The sequence below is a fragment of the Photinus pyralis genome, unplaced genomic scaffold (genome assembly GCF_008802855.1).
Source record: "Photinus pyralis isolate 1611_PpyrPB1 unplaced genomic scaffold, Ppyr1.3 Ppyr1.4_LG2, whole genome shotgun sequence".
Taxonomy (NCBI): domain Eukaryota; kingdom Metazoa; phylum Arthropoda; class Insecta; order Coleoptera; family Lampyridae; genus Photinus; species Photinus pyralis.
In genome coordinates, this window is record NW_022170403.1 from 49,805,759 (window position 1) to 49,832,577 (window position 26,819).

The following is a 26,819-nucleotide window of genomic DNA, read 5'->3' on the forward strand; positions in this document are numbered from 1 at the left end:
AATTAAAGTGGGCGCTAGTCACTCTATACATTAATTGTACAATTGTTATCGTAGACGTGGTTATTTATACTCTAAATATTAAGCGGATCGCAGAGAGTAACAGAATATTTATAAAATAAACCAACAAAGAACGATGTTTGTGGTATTTCTATATTACCTACGAACTATTATGAGAAAAAGGTTGTTTTAGAAACCCCCGCTTGTTCAACAATTTCTAGGGGTCGGACTCTTCTATAATTAAAAATTTGTAGAGCCCAGTCGATTGCCGCACTGAACAGGAACACCTATCTACAGTGTGTACAAGTACAGTATGTTTCTATAAAATGTTGCTGTAACGTCATCATACTCATTTCTGAATGTACAAATTTTTCTGTAAATTTACAGATCTATCTGGGAAAATATTACAATATTACCTAAATTGAACACATGATTTATTTAAATGCTTTTATAAAATTGATTATTGATGTTTACAGGAACTAACACTTTTAACGATAAATATAAAATGGTTCTTAAATAGATTGATTCAAAACAGTGCATTTATCACTTACTTGCAGTCACATTTATAATCCTTAAATTTAACACGAGTTCGGATTTCATTATTTATCACTTCGACACCGATGTTAAAACTGAACCAAACATAATTCAATTTGTTTATATGGCAAACAAAAACTTTCTAGAAAATATTCGAAGATCGGCTCTAGAAAATTCGCTACACAATATATCAATCGACACTTCGTATATTTGTCAATTAAATTATTTGTATTATGCTCAATGACACTTACGTTATATCAGACGACAGATTCACAGCATCCTGAGCTGTCACTTTTAATACGATTTAAATCTTTTTTATGATTTAAATACTTTTTTCGATTTATATCATTTGATCTTAAATCTTTTTACGGAAAATGATTTTTGATTTAAGATTTAAATCTTCATGAAAACTATCTTTGATTTTGAACTTAAAAATATGATTTAAATCTTTTAAAAAGATTTAAATACTTTCGAAAAGATTCAAATCGTTTCCGAGTGATTTAAATCTTTTAGAGACGATTTAAATACATACTAACAAATTCTCTTGATTTGTTTCAACCTGACTAAGCTAATTAACCCGGGTTTTATTTCGGTAGACGTTTATCAAGAGTGGTGCCTAGCGCGACGCAGCATAGGGATTTATTTCAATGGTAATTTCTTTATAGTCAATTACTAGCTCCCCTAATTATTTTAGAGCAAAATTCTAAATACATTTTTTTTAGAGAAAAAAAGACTGCATCTGTTCATACTATTAGTTATAATTTTCCGTTTTTCAAAACCGTAGAAATCGACAAAATAAATCAGATATGCCTTCGAATTGCCTAAAAAAACAACGTAACTTTTCATTATTTGCCTTTGACGTATATTAAATTTATAGGTACTTGTTTATAACCGTATTTAGACTTTTGCTCAAAAATAATTAGGGGAGCTAGTAATTGGCTATAAAGAAATTACCATTGAAATCCCTATGCTGCGTCGCGTTAGGCACCACCCGGTATGTATTTATTACAAAATCTAGTATACAGAGATTGACGATGTCTTGGTTTTTTAAAATTTCTTTCGCAAAAAAATACATATTTTAATTTAACAAATAATAACAATAAGATACGGTAGAATGGTAGGTATATTGATGAATGATGTTGAGAGTTTCGAGCAAGATCATCAGACCAATCAGTTTTATTGAATTTAAATCCTTTACAAACATTTTGTCACAAAACGATTTAAATCATTTCACAAAACGATTAAATCATCGGAAACATGATTTAAATCTTTATAAGTAATTTAAATTAACCCGTGTAGAGCAGTTCAGTGGAAGCTCGACTGCGGTACAGGGTCCCTGGTTCGAATCCGGGTTCGGGCATGGATATTTGTAAATGTATAGTGGGTTGGGTTGGTAGAGCAGCCTCGGCTGAAACCCCGCCCACTTAAAAATAAAGGCAAAAAATAAAAAAAAAATAAAAAAAATAAAATAAAAATTGGATTTAAATCTTTTTGAATGAATTAAATACATTGAAAGTATCTTAAATACTTTCTAAAAAGATTTAAATCACAAAAAATATTTAAATCTGAAAATGATTTATTATTTAAATACTTTCCTATTGACAAAAGTATCTTTGATTTAAATTATTTGTTAAAATGAAATGCATCTTTGATCTTTGATTTAAATCGTTTTTTAAACGATTTGTGACAGCATCCACAATCCTCATCGGTTCTGCTGCGGCGGATGGCTAAAGGAAGTGGTATAGGTACTGATACCAATAAGTTATTTCTGAATTGTAAGGTAATGGTATTTCTATAAACATTTATCAAGTAGGCGGACGATGCGAAGCTTGTCTAATACGCCAGTGGTCGATATGTTCACCAGATAGAATACCACTTTTCAGATGCTCAGTTGAGCCTTCAAGTCGAAAAGACCATTGAATATACAGGCTGATTCAAATTCGAAATTTTGAAACTGAAAAAATTCCGACTACTTTCGGAGATATACTGAAAAAAAAGGAAATTTGGCAAAATCGTTTTTATTTTTTACCGAAGTTATTTAAAAAGATATTTCAAAATAAATAACACATTATTATGGCCACTTTTTCCCTCTACAGATGCTAGTTTTAAATTTTAAGTCTGACCTTTCGTCTGAAGGTTAACCATCATACACTTTGTTTTTTCGTATGGAAATTTTAATAAGAAATGGCGCTATTAATTAGTAAAAAGGCAAGAAACCAGGAACATACACTATCCAAGACAAAGTTAGATAGGTAAAAAAGAAGATATTTTAACAATATATAAACAATTAGTGGTTCACATTTTTGAAATCGGAAAAAATGTTCTATCAAATGACAGACTATAAAACTAGTTGATAATGATGGTTAACTGGAGACGTAACTTAAAAGTAGCATCTTGTAGGGGGAAAAAAGTGGCCATAATAATGTGTCATTTATTTTGAAATTTAAACTACCTACCTATCTCTTACAGTTTCCTAGTTCCCCATGGTGGCCCTCGAATTTGAATCAGCCTGTATACAGGGTGGTGACTTGCGTTACGCATCATAGGGATTTCAATGTAAAATTCATAACATGCGATTATTGGCTCCCCAAATTATTTTATAGAGCAAAAATGTAATAAGGTTTTTTGTAGAAAAAAATTTTTTACGTCAATCAACCGTATTACTTTTCAATTTTTTGCATAATAAAGACAGAAAATTGGAAAAATAAAACCCCCGTCTTTTTCAATAATCAGTGATGCCATGGAATTTTGTAATACAACACTACGCCAATATCCGTCATGCCATGGAATGTCTGCTATAAAACAAATCAATATCAAAAAGTATTATATTTAGAACAGCGAATTCAACATAAAGAAAGACCAAATTACTAAAAACGGTTTCCTAATATAACAATTTACAATAAATGTGCACATAAGTCACCATTAACTGCAAGACAGTAACCAAGTCGTCATAAAATCCATTTCGAACTGCTGCTAATTGATAACTGGATACCTTTTTGTTTTAGAAAATTCCATGGCATGACAGATTATTGAAAAACTTGCGGGTTTTATTTTTCCAATTTTACGTCTTTATATGAAAAAAATTGAAAACTAATACGGTTGATTGACGTAAAAAAATGTTTTCTACAAAAAACCTTAATACATTTTTGCTCTAAAATAATTTGGGGAGCCAATAATGGCATGTTCTGAATTTTACATTGAAATCCCTATGGTGCGTTATGCAAATCACCACCCTGTATGTGATAATAATGCAGAACCGCAAAAATTCAGAATCTCTGAAGAATCTGGGTGCTTGTCAGCAGTGTTGTAATATCTGAAGCCCTTTGATACCCATACAAAATTGTGGCCAAAAATTTCGACTAAACAGCAGATAGGTCCAGACCTAATGAAAAAGTCGCACTGGCACTGAATGCTGCTAAGGAGAAAATACTACAATAAAACAAATTAGATCTACTGATGTATTTGTGTAGTTTTGGATCCCAGACACAAGAAAGGCATTTTTCAACTCACAAAATGGGGCAAGGAGTTAGAGAAATATTCGTTATACATTTGAAAAGTTATATACTTAAGTCAAAGTATTATACCTATTGCACCTCCTGTAACAAGGGAATGACTATGTAAAGAATAAGTAAAAACGAAAAGCAGAAGAAAAAGGAGATGATTTTGATTTATTTCAATACATCATTTGTGAAGAAAATGAATTTACTATAGAGCCTTCGAAGAAAGAACTCTACCAATATTGTGAAAAGCCTCGAGTAGAAAAGGAAGAGGATATTTCAAAATGTTGGTGGAGAAATGTAAACACCTATCCATACCTTTCAAAAATGGCAAGAGATTTCTTTTCTATTATCGCCACATCAGCTTGTTCAGAAAGGCTATTTTCAAGGGATTCTCTCAATACACCACACAGAAATCTAGAAGTCAGCCGTGTCTGAAACCAATTATCAAGAAATAATGATTTATCAAAAAGGCTTGATTCTTGACCGTGCACTCTTGTCTTGATTTTCATACTTAGTTTCTTCACTTGAAATTTTCTTGATTTAAAGACAAGATCAAGAAACAGTCTTGATTTAGTGAATCACTAAAAATACTGCTAACACATGAATTCCGTTCGAGGGTTCGTCATCTCAGCACTTGGCAAAGCTGCAGATGTTATTAAAAAACATTGCTGTTAGTTAGTTAGTCAAATCGATCACTTCATGTATAACTTTATTGTACTCATTTAGCACCTATACATTATAAAACATACTATAAATAGCTATAACAGTTCAAAACAATATGAGAAAACAATGTATAAAAATCACATGTTGAAAGTCTTATGATTCATGTCTATGTGCAAGTATAGTGCTTGGATTTTATTTTGATATGATCACAGACAGTTAATAAAAAAAGCCTCGATGGTATGCAATTTTTATTACAAAATTAATAACTAAGTAAAAATTAAGGATACTGTTACACTTACACAATACAATTCAATATCTACAAAGAATAAATCATAGGGTAACCCTCCACAAAATTAGATAAAATAGGTACAATAAAAATTAATACGTAAACGTTTAAAATTGGCAACTTAGTACCGCTAATGGCAATGTTCCGTTACGTCAACAACAACTGACTTTTTCCATCCAAATAAAAAGTATCCTACTGCAGCTCCAAGAACAACTGCTATACATAACCACACATTGTATGTCATGAATATTAACATTAAAAAGTAAGACAATGTTATTTGTACGATATGTAAGAATGTCTGGAAGAAGTGCGTAATACTCAGCATTGTGGGCCTACAAAATGTTTAAAATTAGTAAAATCAAATTTTGTTACAACTATTGTTGTAGTTCATTCAAAGTAGGTACCTATTTATTGGTAGGTATCTGTTTATTAAGTATATTTATTATTAAATTCCCCTGCTGTACTCGAAACAAGTTTTCTATCTCACAATGAAAATAATTAGAGGAGTTGATTAATTGGTGGTCCTCTAAATATAACAAATGTTAATTTAAAATGAACTTCAACAATAGTTAGTTGCACTATACACATCTATACAGGGTCCACATAAAGCATGTAAAAAAAAAAGGTAGTAGGAGTAGTAATAAAGGGGATTAGAACAGAAATTTTATCCAAATAAACTGAGGTTTCATTCTTGAGTAAATCATTACTTGAATATTGGACAAGTACTAACCTACAGTTTCTCAATCAGGGCACCACGTTTGAAACTACCCAAAGCCAGGCTGTGATTGATCTCAGTCTGGCATCATCGAGTATCTCTGACCACATAACGAACTGGTAAATCACTCCAGAAGCGACTGTGTTACATCATAGAATAATTTCACTTGAAATTAAGTGCAAGGGGGCCGTCCAAAAGGGTTACCGCAACCCCAAGACAACAAACTATTACTTTTCGGGTGACGCCTCTCGGATCCCGCCGACTTACAGGACAAAGTAGAAAACTAAGTTGGCAAATTGTTCAACAAGGCAAAGAAATAGCCGATTGGGAGGGCTATAAGGTAAACCTAATGCTATATAAGCAGGATATTAGCAGGCGTTAGAAAAGATATGGAAGAGTTTTACGCCTCTATGTCTTCTCTTCACCCCGCCTAGATAACATTCTGACAAAAAGTTCATATTATACAGTCGAGGTACTGAGATACACTCACTTTCTAGGAGACACCACAACGCCATATCCTGGCCAGAGATAACCCCCTTCATTCCCACAAAGAATGACTGGTCGGTTCCCAGTCAGATAGTAGATGTGGCGAGGATGAGCTGGGCAGTGTAATCGTTGTCAGCATACAAATCACCAGGATTGGACGGCATAATACCAGCCCTCCTGCAATGGAGAATGGTCGAATGGATGTTGTTGTCACCTACCTAGTGAGAATATATACCAGCTGTATCGCTTTCATATAAAAACCTAACAGATGGAGGGAGATACAAATTGTTTTTATCCCCAAACCTGGCAAAGGTGATTACTCTACACCTAAAGCATACCACCCAATCAGTTTGATGTCTTTTCTTCTTAAGACACTTGAGAGACTGTGCGATAGGTGCATAGGGGATACAGTGCTAACACGCACCCTAACTAACACGCATACTGTGTTTACAGTCGGCCCTGCACTTGAAATAATAGCTTTACGCCACCATGGCGTAACGAAGGTCGTACGAGGCTGGATTGCGCAGGTGCGGAATCTCAACAGCAGTGCCCATCAGCGTTGACGACGAAATACTAAGGTGCACAATAGTGAGAGGATCCCCCAAGGTGGGGTGCTAATACCACTTTTGTGGATCTTAACTGTAAACAGCCTCGTCTGTACGCTAGGGTATGCGGACGATATATCCATACCAATAACCGGAAAATTTGGTGCTAGTCTATACGGACTAATGCAATCAGCTCTTAGAGTAAGTGAAGAATGGTGTAGGGAACACTCCTTGTCCATCAACCCGATCAAAATGGAGCTAGTTCTCTTCACAAGAAAAAGAAATGTGGAGGGTCTTCGAACTTTCGTGCTATTCCAAGAACACCTCCAATTTTCAGAGACAGCGAAATATCTAGGAATCATACTGACAAAAAAAACTGAATTGGAGCAAACATATCCAGTCGAAATAGCAAATAGCGCTTTCTGGCAAAGATGCCGCACCATTGGGATACTTTAGTGGTCATCTCCGAAGACTGTCTTGTGGCCGTGATAAGACCTATGCTCTACTATGGAGCAATTATGTAGTGGCCCAGAACCAGACTCTACAACTGTAGCACTTCTTAACCATGTGCAAAGTGCACAAACAGCAACACCCTTGAGCTCATATGGGTCAAAGGGCATGCTGGAATGGAAGGTACTAATGAGAAAGCCGATGAGTTAGCTAGACTGGCCTCAAAACAGCTGTTTTATGGTCCAGAGCTGGCTCTTCCATTTACAATTGCAATTGTAAACAACTTACGAATCCGAAACCAAGCATAGAGCTAGGTGGAACATGATCTTACTATGTCGCCATGCGAGAGGATCCTTCAAAGGACCATGACCATGACCGTTCTTGCACAGGGCGATCAAGAAACAACCGGAGGTAACTCGTGGTCATACTTTCTGGGTACTGCAAACTAAACAAACACATGCACCACATGGGTTTGGTAGAATCACCATCTTGTAGAGGATGGTACACCGACGATGAGATGGCACACCACATACCCGCTCTAGTCCAACTGAGACGATCCATGTTGGAGGTATCCTGACCAGACATGGGTATGATTGGAGTGTACGACGGCTTGAGTGACGTTAAGGGGTCGGACGACTCTAGTCAGGGGGGTATTACAAAGGGTCCGAATTTGAGGCATATATAATTTTGTTGTTGTGTGGCTAAGATTTGCAATTGAAATTTTTTTTCAAATGCGGAAAAGCCTGGGTTTGGTTTAATTATTTTCATGTTTCACTCCGTTTTGGGGCGCGCCATCTTTATGCAAGAATGTTTGATAACTCTTTACAAACTCAAAGGTAGCTCCCAAATGAAATATTATGGATCATTGCTTTATTTGGAAAAAATGATCCAACACTCAATTTTTTTACGTACTTACTCGTTACACCCTATATAGGGTATTTTTTTGGGGGCTTTAGTTAAACGTTTCTCGTAAGGTGAAATAGGTAGATTTTTGAAAATTTTCACTTAGTAGTTACTCTGAAGGCTGAATCGATATTTTCAAAATGGCGACACTCACGGAAATACAGGAAGTAGCTAGTCACTTTGTTATTTTCAATGGCAACCCTTATTTTTTATTGCCTTTTAGTGGACTTTAAAAAAAGCTAAGTTGTGTACCACCCTACCTATGGAGATCCAAATTTAAGAAATTTCGAAGACTAAAAATTCAGTTTTTTTTCAATCAAATGACCATTTTCCTTACCATTGCATTTGATAGAAAATCAAAATTGGCATATCACATGTTTCTATGACAGTTTCCGACTTATTCCCATTTCATTGAATTGAATTGATTTTCTTTTTAGTAGTTGGCCATGATTTGATGACAATTGAATTTTACCCAAATCTAGTGACCCTAATCCGTCACCTGTTATAGGTTAACATAAGTTTTCCAATAATCGAAAAATGTCTGGTAGTGGTTTCACCCACGAAGATTTTTGGAATTTAATTGTTATATATATGGTGAAATGGACAGAATCGCGGCACGCGCTTGCCGGACAATCATTGAGCGATATCCAGATAGACTGCGTTCTAATGATCATACCATTCGAACACTGGAATGAAATTGTGTCATAAAATCATGGTCGACTACTAAAACAAAAATCAGAAAAAAAAATGGTAGGGATCAATTCAATAAAATGGGAATAAGTCAGAAACTGTTAAAGATAGCTATAGAAACATGTAATATCAAAATATGCCAATTTTGATTTTCTATCAAATGCAATGGTAAGAAAAATGGTCGGTCATTTGATTTAAAAAAACAGTCTTTAAAATTTCTTAAATTTGTAACTCCATAGGCACAGTCGTACGCAACTTAACTTTTTTTAAGCATACTAAAAGAAAGCCCTATTCTTTCTCTATGCACTGGTAAACATGGGTTGCTATAACTACAACCGTTTTAAAGTAATCAATTTTCAAGGTACCGTCTGCATCCGCCATTTTTTTCTATTAAAAGTAAAAATAACTTAAAAACCATACATTGTAGATATCAACATGTGTATCAAAAGAACTGACATTTCACGTAGTATCCAAAAACGCAATAAAAAATAGGGGTTGCCATTTAAAATAAGGAAGTTTGCTAGCTACTTCCGGTATTTCCCGAAATACCACCATTTTGAAAATATTTTACATCGATTCGGCCTTCAGAGTAACTCCTAAATGCAAATTTTCAAAAACCTACCTTTCTCAGGAACGTTTAACAAAAGCTCCAAAAAAACACTCTGCATAATAAAATACATAACATTAAACAATTAGTATAATCAAGCATAAAACATGTAGCAGGCAAGTATTAGTCACAACATAAAAACCGAAAATTGAAAAGACTGAAGCTGTGCAAACAATAAGATAAAAAGAGCAAGCAGTGCCTACCTGATGGGAAGTCTATTTAAATGTAACTGATATTATGTAATTGTGCAATTGTTCACAATACTACAACCATTGGGTATTCATTTAAATGAATAAACAATGCTATTACGGATCTAAAATTAAATGAGTGAATAATAGGTACTTACTACAGAATATGAAAGAAAAAAAAACTCGAAAAAAAAACAATGGAGATGATTATCATCGCTTTCGTACAACCCATTATTTTCATAATTTCTGAGCTGCAGTATTTCATTTTAGATTGATCAATTGAAGTGGAAAGAAATCGTGTTTTGTGAAAAATGTTATTGAAGAGAAAAAAACATCTATATCCAAGGTTGGAAGCGGCCAGCCAATGAGGATGTTATTGTTGAAACTCAATTATTATGAAAAAAAGGCCTCAGGAAATGAAATGTTATTAAGTATATTAAAATTCTTTTGTTCAGTTAAAGTTAAATTGGCATGTGCATGTATTTTTGAAGGAAATTTCGTTAGGACTTATTTTCTAAGATGATCAGTGTAGGAGATATAAAGATATGATGAAAAAAATGTGAGGAAAAACCTTTCTTTTTTTAGGAAATTGTCACTTATGAGCGGAATTATATTGGAAAAATAATTTGTAATTCGTAAAAAGTGTATCAAAGAAAAGCTATGGAGCATTACATTTACAATTTTTTCTATAGCAGTTTTCAATATAATCAACAGACAAAAAAAAGGGGCCTTCTTTGCCACTCCTAAATTTTAGCTCACTTTATAGACGTCCGAACATGTATGTTTAATTCACAACGCTTCCACTCCACACCTCCCCTTTTCAGTATTGGTTGAATGGAACAGACATAGAACTTACATTCCATTCGGTTAATTCAACAAGAATTTCATACATTATTTGGTGCAATTTGTAGAATGATTTCTGTACCTATATCAATCGACTGGATCCAAAAGTCAAGTTTTTAAAATCGTTCGCTTTTTTTAAACCAACTGCTTAACTTGGTTCGCTAAATTCCTACAATTACACAGAATAGAGTGGTGCATAACCAAATATTGGTTTACAAAGAAGCTATAATGTATGTGAAAGCAACAGGCCAATAACATTTTTGCTCATGGTTGTTTCTAATTTTAAAAAGGAGCATTTTGGTTTGATAATAGTGTCAATAGCGTTCAATTAAAATAATTAATAAAACGTATGTATTTTGCCGCATGCTAAGCATATACATTTAATAATAAAACACTTACGGTTGTTTATGGATGACTTCACCGACCATACTGCGTAACAAGAAACGCGATTAGCAACTTTACAATTTACATCACACGCAACTTAAAAAACATTTACAAAGTGACTTACTGTACAACTTGATTATCTTCATTAACAACTCCTTTTTCAGCCGGAAATGTGACGGCGCGATATTGCAACGCATTATACGTTTTCCAAAATAAGTATTCCCTGCAGCGAATTAATAAAATTGTGAAGAAAAACAAAAATGATGTACCTGTAATATTTTAAGCCTTCGTATAAAGCGGCCATAAAAAATATGCCTATCATCGATCCCACCAAACCGCCAACTGTGTCAAATTTCCAGCTGTCAAATAATACTGTTTCCGATATTCTAAAATGGAACTAAATTATCGTTGCAGTTTGCGTGTTTAATGTGCAGAAAACGTACAGCCATACTCATCATACTATGACCACCATCACCATGTCCACCATGACCACCGTCATGTCCTTCGTGACCACCCATAGGCTCTGTATGTTGTGCGTGGATGTCATGCCCGCTCATTTGATGGTCTTGTGGATGATGATGGTGCATGCTATCGTGGTCCATGTTTGTTTAAACTGAAACAAAAGTGATATAGTGAATATTTTATTTACTTGTGTAGTAAGGGATATTGTGGTTTACCTCAAACCCCAAACGCGACTTATTTATTGCAAATCCCAAAAAACAAGACAAATGATTGCAAGCAATATAGACAAAACAATAAGAAGAGAAAAAGATAAATTAGAGGTGGAACATTTTTGGTAAATAAAGTACACCGAATTACTTGAGGGAATATTTACAGTGATCATCACTACACTATTTGGCATTACTGTTACATGCAGAGATTTTTAATTAGTTCATTGCAATATAGAACCTCGTACAGAACCACATTACACTATCTTTCTGATGTAAATTCACCACAAGAACATCATTTGTTGGAAAGTCTAATATTAAAATCGAGATTAAAATATTATTGCTACATTTTTGTATTAAGCAATAAGCATTAACATTTGAATATCGGTGCCAGTCAATAACTAATGAAATGTTTTGCATTACGCGCAGTAACCATTGCGTGAGCACTATTGATACCTAACAGATTATCCCTCAGAAAAAGGAAAATAAAAATTATATAAATTTCAGAATAATTTTGACATCTTTTGATCAAAATGCACATGATTTTTTTTAAGTAAAATAACAAACTTTTCTCCAACGAAAATGATGCATAAACGATTTTAACATCATTTCGTTACATATCAAAGCAACGGTTGCCGAACTGGCTCCTTTGGTCTCAAATATTTGGCGTTTGTTTTGGAATCTAAAATATAAATTTATTTAAAATTCACGCTCGTATTTCGAATTTAGTTATTCCCTTGTTTTCTTTGACATCGTTCTGTTCACAAAATGGAAGACTTAAAACATCGCATTATTTACGAGTATGCACGAGTTCCACCGCGCCACCAACAGAAATGGCTCAAAGGATTACCCATGTGTATAGGGAAGCAGTCATAGTCTTGGTCTTCACGGTTGACAATATGTCGGCCAGTGATCTAGACAAGAATCTGCGATTGGCTTTCAAACTCAAGCGAGTTCTGTTCACTCGCAGTCGGAGAAAGGCCGGACAAAAAACCAATCGGACCCTTAAAACCCAAAGAAGCCTCTATTGGAACACTCAAAGCAAAACCCACCAAGGTGAATTTGGGGAAAGCTCAACTGCCCCAACCACACTAGCAAGTTCTGATCGTGCCTCAACCGAAGCCAAGGGTAAGGTTTCTGCTCAAGTGAAAGATAGCGGTAGGAATAGAAAAAGGGACGTCCCTCCTTATTCACGCCACCCTCCTGGTGGACGCATGGGGGACAAAAAATAGCTCCATGCTCTATAATGGCCTTATACAGGAACCGTGGCAAGTGACTGTTTTATCAAAGGTTATCCTAATTCTGCATGAAGTTTGATTTACAGCAACAATTGCCCCAGGGCAGCGGGTTTCGTACATCCGAAACTAATAGCGTTTCCTCCTTCAGAGATCATAAGAAAAGATCTGGTGGATGTGGCAGTTGAAGCACCAATGAGCACTGGTGTTGCCGAAATAGTGTGTGCTTCGGCATACTTCCCTGGGAGAACGACGCAACTGTGTCTACGCCACCAGAGGTACTGCAAAGAAGAGGGGCTGCATCTTCTTGTAGAATGTAACACCAACTCCCATCACCTCCACTGGGGCAACACGGACACAAACCGTACAAGCGCGTACTTTTTAGAATTTCTATTGTTAGAGAAGATAGAGATACTCAATCAGGGCAATGAGAGAACCAGAAACAGGAAAGGAGTCCTGGATATTACCATTTCCTCCTCCTTTCTAACTGGTAGAATAGTGAGATGGAGGGTCTCTGATGAGCCCTCTTGATCAGATCTCGAACAGGAGTTCTAGGGGCAATTGAGCGTGGTGCCACGTCAGAACTTTAAGAGCCAATTTTCATAACTTTACTGAAGTTAGATAAACAAACCTAATCCTCATACCCAGATACTCGCACAACAGATTGGGCGGTTCGGAAGGCAAAAATAGAGACGAAGTCCAGTGACGGCTGTCTAGTGCCGGTGTGATACACTACAGCTTCCTAAGACCTGGCCACACGATTACGGCAGGTCTGCATTGTCAACAACAATTGCAAACCATGACAGAAAAGCTAGCCATTAAACACTCGGGACTGGTCAATCACTCTAGCCCACTGCTGTTTCACAACAAAGCTAGAGTTCAAACATCACGACAGATGGTCGCTAAATTAGAGTAATGTGTCCAACACCAGCCATACTCCTCGGACCTTGCAAGAAAAAAATTCAACTCCAAACTGCCTTCAAAGATTTTATTGATTCTCGCTTTCACAATTTTTTGAGCAATGAAATCAATAAACTACCTATAAAATGGCGAAAGTGCATATATAACTAGATCCCAATGGTATGTAGACTGACTTAAAGCAGCGATCTAAAAATAAACGTGCAACCGCACTCGTAGATGATTAGTAAGTACTGAGACTCCCACTTGGTACTTCGGGTGAGCTGAAAGATGTCGGATAGGGTGAGCTACACAGAAACTTGAATTCCATATGACTGAAATGCTTTAAATCAAATAAACCCATAAAGAGCGTTTAAAAATGCGGCAGAGCACCTCGGTGTGACCCCACGGAGTCATTGGATTTGACCCATTTTCAATTGGCTTGTTACATATGACATATAGGTCTACTGTGCAAAGTTTCAGCGGAATAGGTTCAAGCGTTTGGCAGGGTCAGAGAAGTGTGACCCCACGGGGTCATTAGATTTGACCCATTTTCAATAGGCTTATGACTTGTGGTGTAGCATATAGGTCAACTGTCCAAAGTTTGAACCAAATCGGTCCAAGCGTTTGACAGTTATCGTGTTCACGGACAGACGGACACCACCGACTCCCCTATAAAGCTTGCATCGCTTTGCTCTGCCGCTTAATAATGGTGCATTGATTACATGTACAAATTCATTTTTTTTTCTTTTTCCCTCACTTTTTCCATACAAACAGCTAATTTCATATGTAAGGACCCAATATTTGAAAAAAATTCGGAAATGGATATTAAATGTTAAAACTTTTACAAACGTGATGCACTGGTTTGCCTCTCGATAATGGTCTTTGGTCTATCTAATCTATGAGCGATTTTTCAAGGATGAAAGATTAAGCAATATGAAGAAACATATACCTAACAAGTTTTTATCAACTATTTATACGTCTGTCGTTAGCCACTAAAGAAAAGTCGTTCTTTTGATATGAAAATAAAAAAAAATTGAAAAATTATTGTATTATTCAAAGTCTGAGAATAGTGAAACCTGTCTATTTTAAATGTAAAACGAGATGTAAAGCATTTCATAGATAAGACCAAAGAATTAAATCCAATGGAAGCATTAATCTGACACATACAAGTAACAGTATTGTTTGATAGTAAGTAAGTATGTGTTGTATTTCGACTCGGGCTTACCAATGAATATTAAATACCACGAAACAGAAAAAAATTAATAGCATTTGTGAAGGATTACGTTTTACCCCTTCCCTTATTTTACAAAATAGAAAAAAAAATACTTCCAAACTTCGTGATTATGACAGTACCATTTTTGACCCTACTGAAAGTTTTGTGTTTGGTAGCCCATAGTTCGCCTCCTTTAAATATAGTATAAATTTCTTTACTCAAAAACTATAAGTTATTACTTACTTTCTGAGATAAATCCGTTTGCCATTCTTAACTGGTCATCAAGTACTTTATCCAGATTTCTTAGCAAAGATAGTTAAGAAAATAAACAAGGCTTTCTAATTAGGCCAATGAAGGTAAATACTTTCCTGTAACATTTAATAAAAACCGAGATAAAAGCATTCCTGTGAGAAGTTCCCTAATACAGTACCTTGCAAGTACAGATAGTTGCTTATCATTCTTTTGGTATCTTGAACTAGAACAAATAAATTTAAGGATGGTAGCTCTGAGAGAGATTACTTAATGGCATTCAAAACATTTGATAATGAGTGGATCGCAATTCAAGTAATTATAATGATTATTACTTCGCTTTGTAAATGATTCCACTCAATATATGTGTGTAGCATTTCAAGTGTGCTAAGGTTCACTATTCTCAAGTATTGGAAAACATAACTTAATCAATGTCAATGGATATTACTTGTACTTATTTTATTAGCGCAAATTCAAAACACTATTCTATTACACTCAGACACTGGACTTCGCACGACTCAATTATGAACACTTTCATGTATATTGAACTCTCATTTGTATTTTACAGTAAACGAGCGGTATTTTTTATACACAATGGATGCACACATTGCACAGATACCCGTCTACATATTATACCCCTCAAACAATTGGTCCGGCAGTGTCCGAAAAAGTTAACTGCTGTCCGTAAAACGGTATTACAGGCCCTTTCTCACTATTTTATTTTACCACAATAACCTATTACTTTTAATGGAATTTTAATCAGTATAGGGGATGATATACAGCTCAAATTAGAACACTAGGAATATCATGAATCATCATTTCGAACAGAAATCACATTTACCCTATAAATTCGAAAATGAATTTGAGCGTAAAATTTAATGTGGTCAAAAATTTCACCATCATTGAATATTTCAATTACTTCGTACTTTACTTAAGCACACACACACTTCGCACTGCTCATTCAATAAATTCCTCATTCCAAGCAATAGAACTACCTACTTACTTATAAATATTACCTCAGTAATACTGGATTTTGCACGTAGCACTACTAGAAAGTCATACCCTATCTCTGCAATGATATCAGTTACTTGTGCACCTTCAATTTAGTTTAGGTAATCTTTATACATATTAAGTTCTGTGATAAGGAATATACTTTGTACAACTTGAGCGTACAATGACATTGGTAAGGAATCCACTGGCAGATATACAGAATTTCTACCCTACACTTGGTTTTTTTGAGGTACCTGCATGTTGTAATTAATTGTAAAGTATTTAATGTTCAATTTCTTACCCTTCAATATATCTACAGTTTCTACATAAAGGAGTACAATATGTTCCAGTTCCAGTAGGAAGTGAAAGGAATTCTTGTAATTTCATTTGCAAGGTTTACTGACGTATTTATATTTATCATTTATTGATATTAAGACTGGAATGTTGATTGCATGTAAGACACTTCACTAACCTTAAAATTGATGCCTAATTGTAAATTCGAGTGTTACGGTACTATGGAACTGACGTAGATCTGTAGTTTTCTTGGTAATAAAAATTAAAAAGTTTACTTTCCGCTTTAATTAATATAATGGGGATAACTGCAACCTTTCACTTACGCAACTGACACAAACACGAAGGTGACATATAACCGTCCTTGTTTATCCTATAGCGAGAAAGAAATGGATGGGGCGTATGTGATAAAGAATTTCGATTAATTTAAATAGGTTATGTATTACTGGAATTGTCAAAGCAAACAAAAAACAATATAAAATATATTTTGGAATTATGACTATGGTGCGCCCTGTCCTTGTGGAGTTCGTATATTTCCACCTACACCGGAATTGGGTTCATAAGGAGCATCCATTTCTATTTCATCGTCATCCTCTTCATCGTGTGTTTCCGATTCATCATCATCATCATTATCATCCTCATCGTCGTCTTCCTCCTCTTCATCTAATATCTACACTCATAAGTTGACTTACTATGACAAACGGATCAAGTTACATAACGTACCTCTGTAGCGGTTTTTCCTATTGGTAGTAAATCATTGTTCCGTTGGGCGATTGAGTTTAACTAGAAAAGTTTAATTAAGTAATAATTACGAATTACAAATTTAAAACTCTTACCCAGTTTTGATGGTCCTGTTCTAATTGCTCTACATCAGTTTCATCGTCACAAGGCTGATTTACATTGAACCACAGTGGATCGACTAACTTTGGTTTTAGGGTTGGAAACAGAGGATAATGAAACATTTTTGGAAATTATATACTATTTTTCATAAACACGAAAGATCTGGCAACACGATTTTTGAATTTGTTTTGGTTAATGTTTATATGTGTTTATGTTACTGTTAGTGGCAGTCGCATGCAGAGGGCGCTTAAACTAAAGCCTTGTTTCTGCCACTGATCTAAAGTCGGGTTCATATTTGACGAACGTTGCCATTCGTTCGCGTTGCTAACCGTTTGTAAAAGGTCGCAAGTAGTGATAATGGCAAGTAATGTGCTCGCGATGCATTATGCATTCGTCGCTGTTCTCACTCGTTCCGCCTAATGCAAACGGGAAGCACATATTGTTGTTGATTGCTTCAAAGAACAAATGTCAACCAGAAAAAAGTGCCTTCCCTAATCTTATTTTTTTTGCAATTTTGGGCTTGATCATTTCCAGAAGTGTATTAAAATCTCTTTCATAAGTCTATGGTTCTCTCTGGTATTTTCTTTCGTCGTTTTATTATGTTGTTTAATGTTTATCAAGACAAACGCGACACTTGACGCAACATTTGATTATTACTCATATTTTTACCAATAAACAAAAACACCCTTTCGTCAATAGTCTAAGGATATTTTATCGTTTAGGATTTTTGAAAAAGCGCTTTGTTGCGAAGATACAGGGCGAAATAATCAGATTGGTTATCTTTGCAATATTACTCGATTCCTTTTGGTTGATGATTTTGCTTGTTTTTTTTTTGTTTTTTATTTTTGTCATTGATGTTTGGCTATCTGGCATGTAATTCTGCCGTTCTCTATCTTGGCTCACTATACGAAAGCCGAGGTGGCTGAAATGCAAGTGATTTATGGACTTCATTACTTAGGCGACTGATATATGCAATTTTTAGTTGGAACGTTGCTAAAATAGCAAGTCCTATTTTTTGGCCTTGTATTTTTGCAACAAAGCACTTTTCCAAAATCACCAAACTATAACATGTGCTTAGATGTGCCAAGGAATGACCTTTTCAATCTTTGCCGCATGTTTAACAAACACCCTGTATATAGGGTGTAATTTATAACAAAAGTTTGTTTTATTTGTATGGAAAACAATCGTAATGTATGAAAATTGATTTGTTTACTTAATTCTAGTGGTATTTATGGTTTTTATGAATTAAAAAATTGGTGTGTCAAATTTTCTTTTTCAAAGTATTCAAAAATCAAGATAAATTGCAAAACGATAGGCTATTTTAATTAAATTGGATACTAAAATCTATTGCGAAGAGGTAACCAAAAAAGTTGTGAAATGCCAAATTCAATGTCACTCTTTATTTTAGTTTTTAAATGTAGTGCACTGCAAATAAACCATGCCGATGCCAAAACCAGAATGGGATCCGACCGACAGTGCTGATGGAGGTACACTTTCCTTCACTGCATCTACACGCATAAAGCGGTAACGACATTGTTAAATAACTTGCCTTTAATTATTTTTAATTTCAGAGACCTTCGCTGTATTTTCAATGATCCGCCTGCGGGGATATTTGTTGTAGGAGACGAATCAAATTTAAGAATAGTTCACGCCATCATATTCGGAGTTGTAGATACCCCTTATGAAGGCGGATTTTTCTATTTCATTTTGAGATGCCCCAATGATTACCCAATACATCCTCCTAAAGTAAAATTAATGACCACTAATGCGGGAAGAGTACGGTTTAATCCAAATTTGTATAAAAGTGGTAAAGTTTGTTTAAGTATTTTGGGGTAAGTATAGTAGGTTATGTATCTGGTGTGAGTGTTCGTGTATGTTGTAGGTACCTACATTTTATTGTATGGTTTCACAATTAACGAATAATTTGTTAGAGTAATGAAGACGGTCCACACCTGTGGCATTTACCTTTTAGGCGATTCTATTTCATTTAAGCTTACTATTATGATTTGTGGGCACACACTCTTAGTGTACATAATGGTGTTAAATCAACACTATACAACATAACTCTCTAAACATGGAAAAATTTCTGAAAAATATTCATCTTTTGATTTCTTAAATGTATTGATATTTTAAATATACTATTTTGGTATAATAAAATTCATATTTCTCTTGAAATTAGTGAAGTAAATTGATTTATAAAAAGAATTTCTTTGAATGTTTGTACATTAATTTTTACATAAGCTAAAATGACACTGATTCAAGCACCACTGTGTGACATATTATTGACAAACGGTTAGCAGCCAGTGTCATATGACACATAGTTATGTGCAAGTATCAAAGATTGCTTTGGAAATATAAAATTGTAAACTAAAAATGGGCTCGTTCATAAGACACAACAGGTACCTCGTAGCGTATCGGTAACAGTTGTGGTCTTATGTCATAATCCATACTTTGAGATGTGTAGCGCGACTAAAAATGGCCGCCTGCTCCGTAAAGAGCGTAAAAGTAGCGACGTAATTATAAGACATAACGGCAACTGTTCCACAACAGTTGTGTCTTATGAACACGCCCAATGTTAAATCAGAGATACTTGAGAGATGCGCTTTCATTTGCACAGTATATCATGTCATAATGTATTGATGAATCCATCTCTTATTTGGGACTCTTGTAGTATTTAGCTTGTCGATTTATTTCTAAATATCGAAATCGAAAAGGTATAAAAATGTTTTTAAGACAGACAAGTGCAAATTTGAAGTTTTAATTTGACCTCTTGCAGTTAGATAGCACACCAATTGTGCTGGAATTTTTGATTTAGGAGTATATTTTGATAAAATTAAATTTTCAGTTGCTACAGTTTGTGAACAATATTTCTCATATTTATAAATTCGCTCAAAAGCTTCTGTCAAATTTAGCCAGTTGATATCATCAATATTTAGATTCACAGGAAGAAGACTAAACAGAAGTTGGATCAAATTCATGTAGTATATGTCGTATTAACATTATGGAAAATATGGAAACAATTTCAACAGTTTTAGCAATGATTAAATGAATAAATACCACCTCTATCACCAAGTAAATATTTATATGTCACTGTATTTTCTTCTAGTGAAGGGTTAGGTATAATTTATAACTGTATCAGAAGTGCCGATCCCATAGAACAGTTTGTGGTCAAATCCAGACAGTTGGTGTATCAATAGCAAGCGCTACATTGAAGTGGTAATTTTTTATTTTGTTGCCCAGACACTAGGTGGCAGTAGTGTAAACAATTTATTTGACTACACCTTACTAAAGAAATTTTAGACACACATTCTACCTTTCATGGTATTCTTATTAAAGAAAACCAGAGAATGCCGATTACTTCCAAAGATATGCCAAAAAACCGAAATTTGCCGATTTGGTTTTTATTTTTTTCTGATGTTATTTGAACAGATACAAAAAAAATAAAAATCATTTTCTCATTGCCACTTTTTGCGCTCTACAAAACATTGTTGACAGATTTTCAGTGCAACGTTTCGTTTCGGAGAAATCGTCATCAACTTTTTTTTAGATGATCAGTGAAAAAAGTACACACGCAAAAAACAAAAGTTGGAAACTGTTGGTTTAACAGGATGCTGCACCCACACACAACATCCTAATCCTGCGAAAATGCGTAAATTCCAGTAACTGGAAAAAAACACTATAAATCTACTTGAAAGACAGTTTCACAGTTAATAAACTGTTTTAAACGAGTATAGACAACAAGCGACAAACACAGACGGACAGACAGAAAGTACAAATGACCAAAATTGAATCAGTTAATCCGAGGGTTAGTCCCTTGACCATTCAGTCCAATTCTGTAACTAACAAGTTTGCAATATTGCTAACTACTTATAGCAAGATTGCTCACACAAAATTCTAGCAATATTATGAGCAATAATAACAAATTTGTCATTCTCTAACTACCAACTTGAGCAATATTGCTAATATTCCTACACTTCGTCAAATTGCTACGAACTAGTCAGAACTTAGTGACAGAGTGTTGTCACTGGGCCTAAAATTAGACGCATTAGGCCTACTGAACTCTTACCACCTAAATTCACAACTGTCTAAACTTTTTAATTGTAAGGTTGGGTTATTTTTGATTTAAGTTTAACCGATTAGGCGCGTTGTGCTTTAACAGTGACGTGCGACTTGTAATTTGTATTTGCTCGCCATGGAAAAGACAGCTACCAAACAGCGTGGCGCTAGAATAACATATAGGAGCAACATTCCATAATTGTGGACAATTTAGAAAACAAGTAAAAAAGTTTTCGCCCTAAGGCGATTAACTAGCGCATTTCCCAATGCCCAATGCGATTATCTTTCCTAGAAGCATCTGTTATTAAAATTTCTCTATAAATAAGAAATAAGAAATTTGGCAGTTGCGCAGTTTGCGCATACGCACGTCTGATGTTTACAATATGCGATATGCTTATCTTTATTAGAGACAGCTATGTTTAAAATTTCAAAAAAATATCTCTATAAAAAGGGAAGTTGACATTGCGCCGTTTAATCGTCAAGATTTTGCTTGCCTCAGATGCCAGAGTTATACGCTACCCAATGCAAAAAGAACGAACTAAATATCTTGAACTGTAGGAGTAGTTAAGGCCTCGGACAGACGGACAGAGAAAGTGGCTGCAATAGCGCACCCAACTTCTTTGTAAAATGCGCTAAAAATGCCATGTTAGTTCATGAAAGAACTGCTCCAAACAAACGATATTAAAAACTATATGAATTATGGGAAGAATTGAATCTTCAACAGCGTTTAAAAATTCGTATTTAAACAATCCACCTGCCATATTTGAACTTGCTAAGACTTAACAACTGCACTTTACCTATTGCTAGGGTCAAGCAATTGAATTGTTAAAATGTTAGGCAACATTGCTAGGTTTGTCAGTACAGAATACCACTTTTAACAAATATTGCTTATCTAGCAATTACCTTCACTATTAGCAAGTTGCTAAGATTATTTTAAGTTACAGAATTGGACTGATTGTCTACCTGACTACCTATTACATATACAATGCTATTACTGAACGCAGAATTGGAAAATTTGAAACCGTTCGCAAATTATCTTGTACACAGACGGACGAACGGAGGGAAAGAAAGTTCAAAATCAAGAAACGAGCTTGGTCGCTTGTTGATAAGTCTAATCTGCTCAAAAACTCTGACAAATACGTATCTAAAAGATCTACAAAGTGTCTTTTGTTTACACTGCTGTCACATCTGTGTGTAAGGTGGGTTGCATAACTGTCAGGCATATCAGTGCATTGACGACTTGAAAATAGGAGATTTGTATGTTCAGAGTTAAAATTTACGCACTGTATATTTAGACAGTGCGAATACCTATTCTTGGTTATAAATAAATATTATAATAAAATTATTTAGGCCCAATTTCAGTTTGTTAGTAGTTTGATTAGCCGTTAATTTAAAAGAAAAACCACTGCTATAGCACTTGATTTGCTGAAGACTTTTCCATTAAAAACATGGGGTTTCAAAGGGATATCAAGTTATGACTATCATAGAGTTATGTATAACTGGTAATTTAATTTTATTTGCTATGTACAGTATTGGTTATATGGTTACAAGTCTTTGGGTCAAATTCAAATTGAATAATGCTATTGTTTTGTTTCAATAATATATGGCCTACTGCATATGTTCACAGAAATCGAGAATTTTCTTTGAAAGTTTACAGTTTAATACTATATTATGAATGGTATAACAAAAATTGCAAAGGAAAAGGTTTTGTACTTGCGTAGAAAAAAATAAGTGGGTTATATTTTTGTCTGATAAATGGCGAAATATTCGTAAAACAAATTAAAATTCAAAAACTGTAATCAACGTCAGTGATTTCTATGAAACAACGTATAAAATCCCGATAAAATGCTTTATTTTTCCATTTTTTAAAAAATCTTCTTATACTAATTAAAGCTCAGACGATTATTATCTGAGACACTAATGTCATATATTTTTGAAAATGTGTGCACGTGAATGATTCAGTAAAGTCAAATATCAGCATTACAAATTTGCACATAAAAAATCTAATGTCATAAGAGCTAACCAATTTTTTTTCTCTGCCTTTTTATCTAATGCGTGTTCACACTCAATATGTAATGGGAGATGAGAAGTTTCAAAAAAACAATGATAAATTTATAGTTAAATTTCACACATTGTAAACGTAATCTATTTTCATTGCAGAACTTGGGAAGGGCCTGCCTGGAGCCCAGCGTTGCAACTATCAAGCTTATTAATTTCAATTCAAAGCTTACTTTGCGAAAATCCATACTTCAATGAGCCTGGATTTGTTAAGGTATCATAATTGATAATGTAGAACAATTAAGTTTTTTAAATTACTTAGGGCCGATTCTACAATGCAGGTATATACCAAGAATAAGCTATACTTAGAATAAGTGTCAACCAATGGGATACATGTTGCTATGGCAGTTATTCCAAGGATATCTTATTCTGCATAAGGTGTAATTGTAGAACCCGCCCTTAGTATACTAGATTCAATAATCAAAGGTTTTTTGTGTGACTGGTGTATTGTTTTCAAGATGTGGCTATATATTTGCTCAGAACCATGAAATAAAGAAACATGGGCTCTTATTTATTTGGTTTGCTTGTTCTCAAAAGTGCAACTGTGACTTTTTGTTATACTATGTTATACGAATGGTCACGTTTAAGGCTCTTTTTTGGAATCTGTAAAGAGTCTTAACATCAATACCTCGCAAGGGAAAATTGATAACATATTTATATTGAAACGTCAAGTTGGAGTTTATTTGAGAAAGTGTGAAGTGCTAATTCAGAATCATCTTATAAAGTGGCAAGTGCCTCTTGAATTATACCAAAATAAATTGTGTAGGTAACTGCATAGATTGATTTGATTGAACTGCACTAGAAAGGGTGAAATAGATGAGTTACTTTTTTTAAATAAGACTGTAGAATAAATGAACTCTTCAAAGAAAGTACTGTTTATTATTCTATATAAATAAAAAATTTTTTGTTTTTTGAAATAAAAAAATTAAAGAGCATTGAAAGTTGCCATTAGTTTTGCTCTTGTTGAAATATTAACGCATGCAAAAAATAGTTCGTAAAATCGAAAAACCGATTTTTTCAAAATACGTATTTAAAAAACCCAAATATTTTTTGGTGATTTCTAAATGCTATCTTCTTAGATCTTTGATTGCGCAACTTTTCGCCCACTTATTTTTTAAAAGTGAACACTGCACTAATACTTTTTTATTTATTTAGGAGCATGTACCGGGCGACTCCAAACGATATAACGAGTATATTCGACACGAAACATTGCGAGTTGCGGTATGCGGAATGATAGAAAACGAATGCCATTTAAATATTCCAAGCAAACTACGGGAAATAATGGAGAAAACGTTTCTAGAGTTTTACGATCAGTATGTTGAAATCATAAAGGCTAACATACATTTACATGGGACGGAATTGATCGTACGCATTCTATAATTTTAAATATAGCTAATTAAATTTATCCTTTCCAATAGGATCCGTTCAGTAAGGGTAGGTTTGTATGCCAATACAAAGCCTTGTTGACTAGGTTGGAGAAAATTAAAGGCAACTTGATGCCACAAAGTGAATCTGTTTCAAAACAGGCATCTTGTAGTTCGGCAGGTGATAATGGAAACGAAGGCAATCTCACGTAAGTTTCATGAAACTGGGACATACATTTGGATCATTGCAAGCTGTGGTTCGTCAACTATTGTATTGCTATTGAGATTGATTTGTTTTGTTATACTAATTGTTATTATGCCGTGTTGTACTTAAATCATTCCAACCTTTGCATGTATTCAGACTATTTTGGTGTACTAATGTGCGCAGTCTCAAAGGTTAATAAGAATAAACTACTAGTTATTTTTGTATTAAAATTTATTCAGTTAGAGAAATGTTTTATTTCATGTTCTACACAATTCACACAATAATATTATATGTTTAGTTGGTTGGAATATTCAATACCGCCACATAATTTCCAACATCCAATTTTCGTTTACATTGATATTTCATATGTGAAGGTTCATCTTGCACGCTTTAAAAGGCCGTCAGCCCCTTTAGCAAAAGTAATGCAATGCTTGTTGTAATATTTTATTACTTATATAGTGTTCATTGACAACAAACTGATTCCATAGACTTCCTTTTACATTCACCAGTAGATCCTTTCATGAAAAAAAGGCCAGTTTATAATCACATTTGTATCTAAGTTGAACCTGCTTGACGTTGTAGGGTAGATGCTCGATAATGGTTTAAATCCAGGATCGGGCATGGAAGCTGTAAAAGCATATCGGTGGATTGGATGGATTCAACAGCCTACACTGAATCCACACCCACTTAAAAATAAACTAGAAACAATTGAATATTACAGTAATCAGAATACTTCAATAATGGACCCAATTACATTTCTGAATGTGTTATGAATGTTTCATAATCATCACAATTTCGATGTGCAGTTTGCAGTGCGTACCGAATCACTAGAGTCCTTATTTTACCTCAAAGTTCAGATGTAATATGTGTAGTGACAATTGCCTATATAACGGGCGATCAAAAATGAGATGCTGTCGAGTCGCCTTTGGAAGTTCAAGTTAATACGATTTCCCATGTAAACAAAAATTGATATTGTTTAAGAAGTAGATATAGGGATTTAGGTGTATTGTTTTTCCCTGTCTACGTTTAAATGGTTTAAATGTCTATGCGTATGTCTATTAATATTAATTAGTTTGGTTTGGCTTTACAGAAAATAAATCTGTTACAGGCATTATACCAACGGACAATATCAACTTTTTCTTCAGTTGAATACATCACACGAACGGAAATAAAACACAGAAGCCAAAGGGACAATATTCAAATTAATATGACAGCCAGATCTTGATTTGTTTTTAGAAGTTATTTTGGTTGAATAAAATTTGGCGTCTTTCAGAAGAAATGTTGTTATCTAAAAGTAGACATTGGGAAAACAATACATGTAAATTGCTAGGTCTACTTCTTAGTAAATATTACTGTAGATCGTTTATTCTACAAAAAAAAAGGAGAAGTATTCCTCAAATGTAATTAGTGAAAATAAAACTTACACGTGAGGAAGACTATGTTTTTTTCAATCAATTCCAATTATTCAGATAGATAGAAACAAATAAAATTTTCTGCAAACAACCTACACAGTAAACGATTCAATGGTGAGGTTGATAGCAAATCATAGGGACGTAATAGGAGGAAAAAGTGAACATACACAGGATGAAACAATTAAGTATGTAAAAAATTGGGTTGTAGAGGAAACCAAATTGTTGTTGTACAAGCAATCGGCATAGTGAAATTTGATTAAAGCCGTTAAATACTCAAAATTTTAAATCCAAACAAGGGTTGTCCTCTCACTACCACGAGAGTAGCTCTAGGGTCTTCATTGATTACAAGGAAGGAAAAACAGCTACTGAAAACCTTCCAGACTAAACTTACTTCCTTATTTTTTTTCCGATTTGCATTTTACGATTACATTATAGTCGCTCTCAACTTTTATGACAACCCCGGGTAATTTTATTTCCCTCATGTTCATAATTTTACATCGATATTTAAAATATTGGGGCTACCATCTTCACGAAAATAAAGGTATTT

At 34.4% G+C, this 26,819-nt stretch overlaps 3 protein-coding genes across 12 annotated transcripts; 1 reads left to right on the top strand and 2 right to left on the bottom strand.

The window, feature by feature from the left end:
- Positions 1-4,927: 4,927 nt before the first annotated feature.
- On the bottom strand, positions 4,928-16,668 carry LOC116162899 (high affinity copper uptake protein 1). 9 transcript variants are annotated; one of them, XM_031476663.1, is made up of 10 exons: positions 16,348-16,493; positions 16,073-16,300; positions 15,238-15,282; positions 15,051-15,175; positions 14,948-14,998; positions 11,235-11,404; positions 11,061-11,188; positions 10,916-11,014; positions 10,807-10,836; positions 4,928-5,312 (listed from the first exon to the last, which is right to left on the bottom strand). In XM_031476663.1, the coding sequence occupies exons 6-10, from the start codon at positions 11,391-11,393 to the stop codon at positions 5,111-5,113; spliced, it is 618 nt and encodes a 205-aa protein (XP_031332523.1). In that variant the 5' UTR covers positions 11,394-11,404; positions 14,948-14,998; positions 15,051-15,175; positions 15,238-15,282; positions 16,073-16,300; positions 16,348-16,493; the 3' UTR covers positions 4,928-5,110. The 9 variants fall into 9 exon arrangements, with proteins under 9 accessions (XP_031332523.1, XP_031332522.1, XP_031332526.1 ...); XM_031476662.1 differs by lacking the exon at positions 14,948-14,998; XM_031476666.1 differs by lacking the exons at positions 14,948-14,998; positions 16,073-16,300; positions 16,348-16,493 and adding an exon at positions 16,519-16,655.
- A 90-nt stretch (positions 16,669-16,758) lies between these two features.
- On the bottom strand, positions 16,759-17,423 carry LOC116162901 (anaphase-promoting complex subunit 15-like). The gene is made up of 3 exons (XM_031476670.1): positions 17,174-17,423; positions 17,061-17,120; positions 16,759-17,007 (listed from the first exon to the last, which is right to left on the bottom strand). The coding sequence occupies exons 1-3, from the start codon at positions 17,297-17,299 to the stop codon at positions 16,837-16,839; spliced, it is 357 nt and encodes a 118-aa protein (XP_031332530.1). The 5' UTR covers positions 17,300-17,423; the 3' UTR covers positions 16,759-16,836.
- A 953-nt stretch (positions 17,424-18,376) lies between these two features.
- On the top strand, positions 18,377-26,296 carry LOC116163719 (ubiquitin-conjugating enzyme E2 Z-like). Of its 2 annotated transcripts, none has more exons than XM_031477809.1 (7): positions 18,377-18,534; positions 18,586-18,701; positions 18,749-19,009; positions 23,394-23,505; positions 24,447-24,656; positions 24,710-24,864; positions 25,969-26,296. In XM_031477809.1, exons 2-7 carry the CDS (start codon positions 18,616-18,618, stop codon positions 26,030-26,032), a joined length of 888 nt encoding a protein of 295 aa, XP_031333669.1. In that variant the 5' UTR covers positions 18,377-18,534; positions 18,586-18,615; the 3' UTR covers positions 26,033-26,296. The 2 variants fall into 2 exon arrangements, with proteins under 2 accessions (XP_031333669.1, XP_031333671.1); XM_031477811.1 differs by lacking the exon at positions 25,969-26,296 and adding an exon at positions 25,443-25,799.
- Positions 26,297-26,819: the final 523 nt, after the last annotated feature.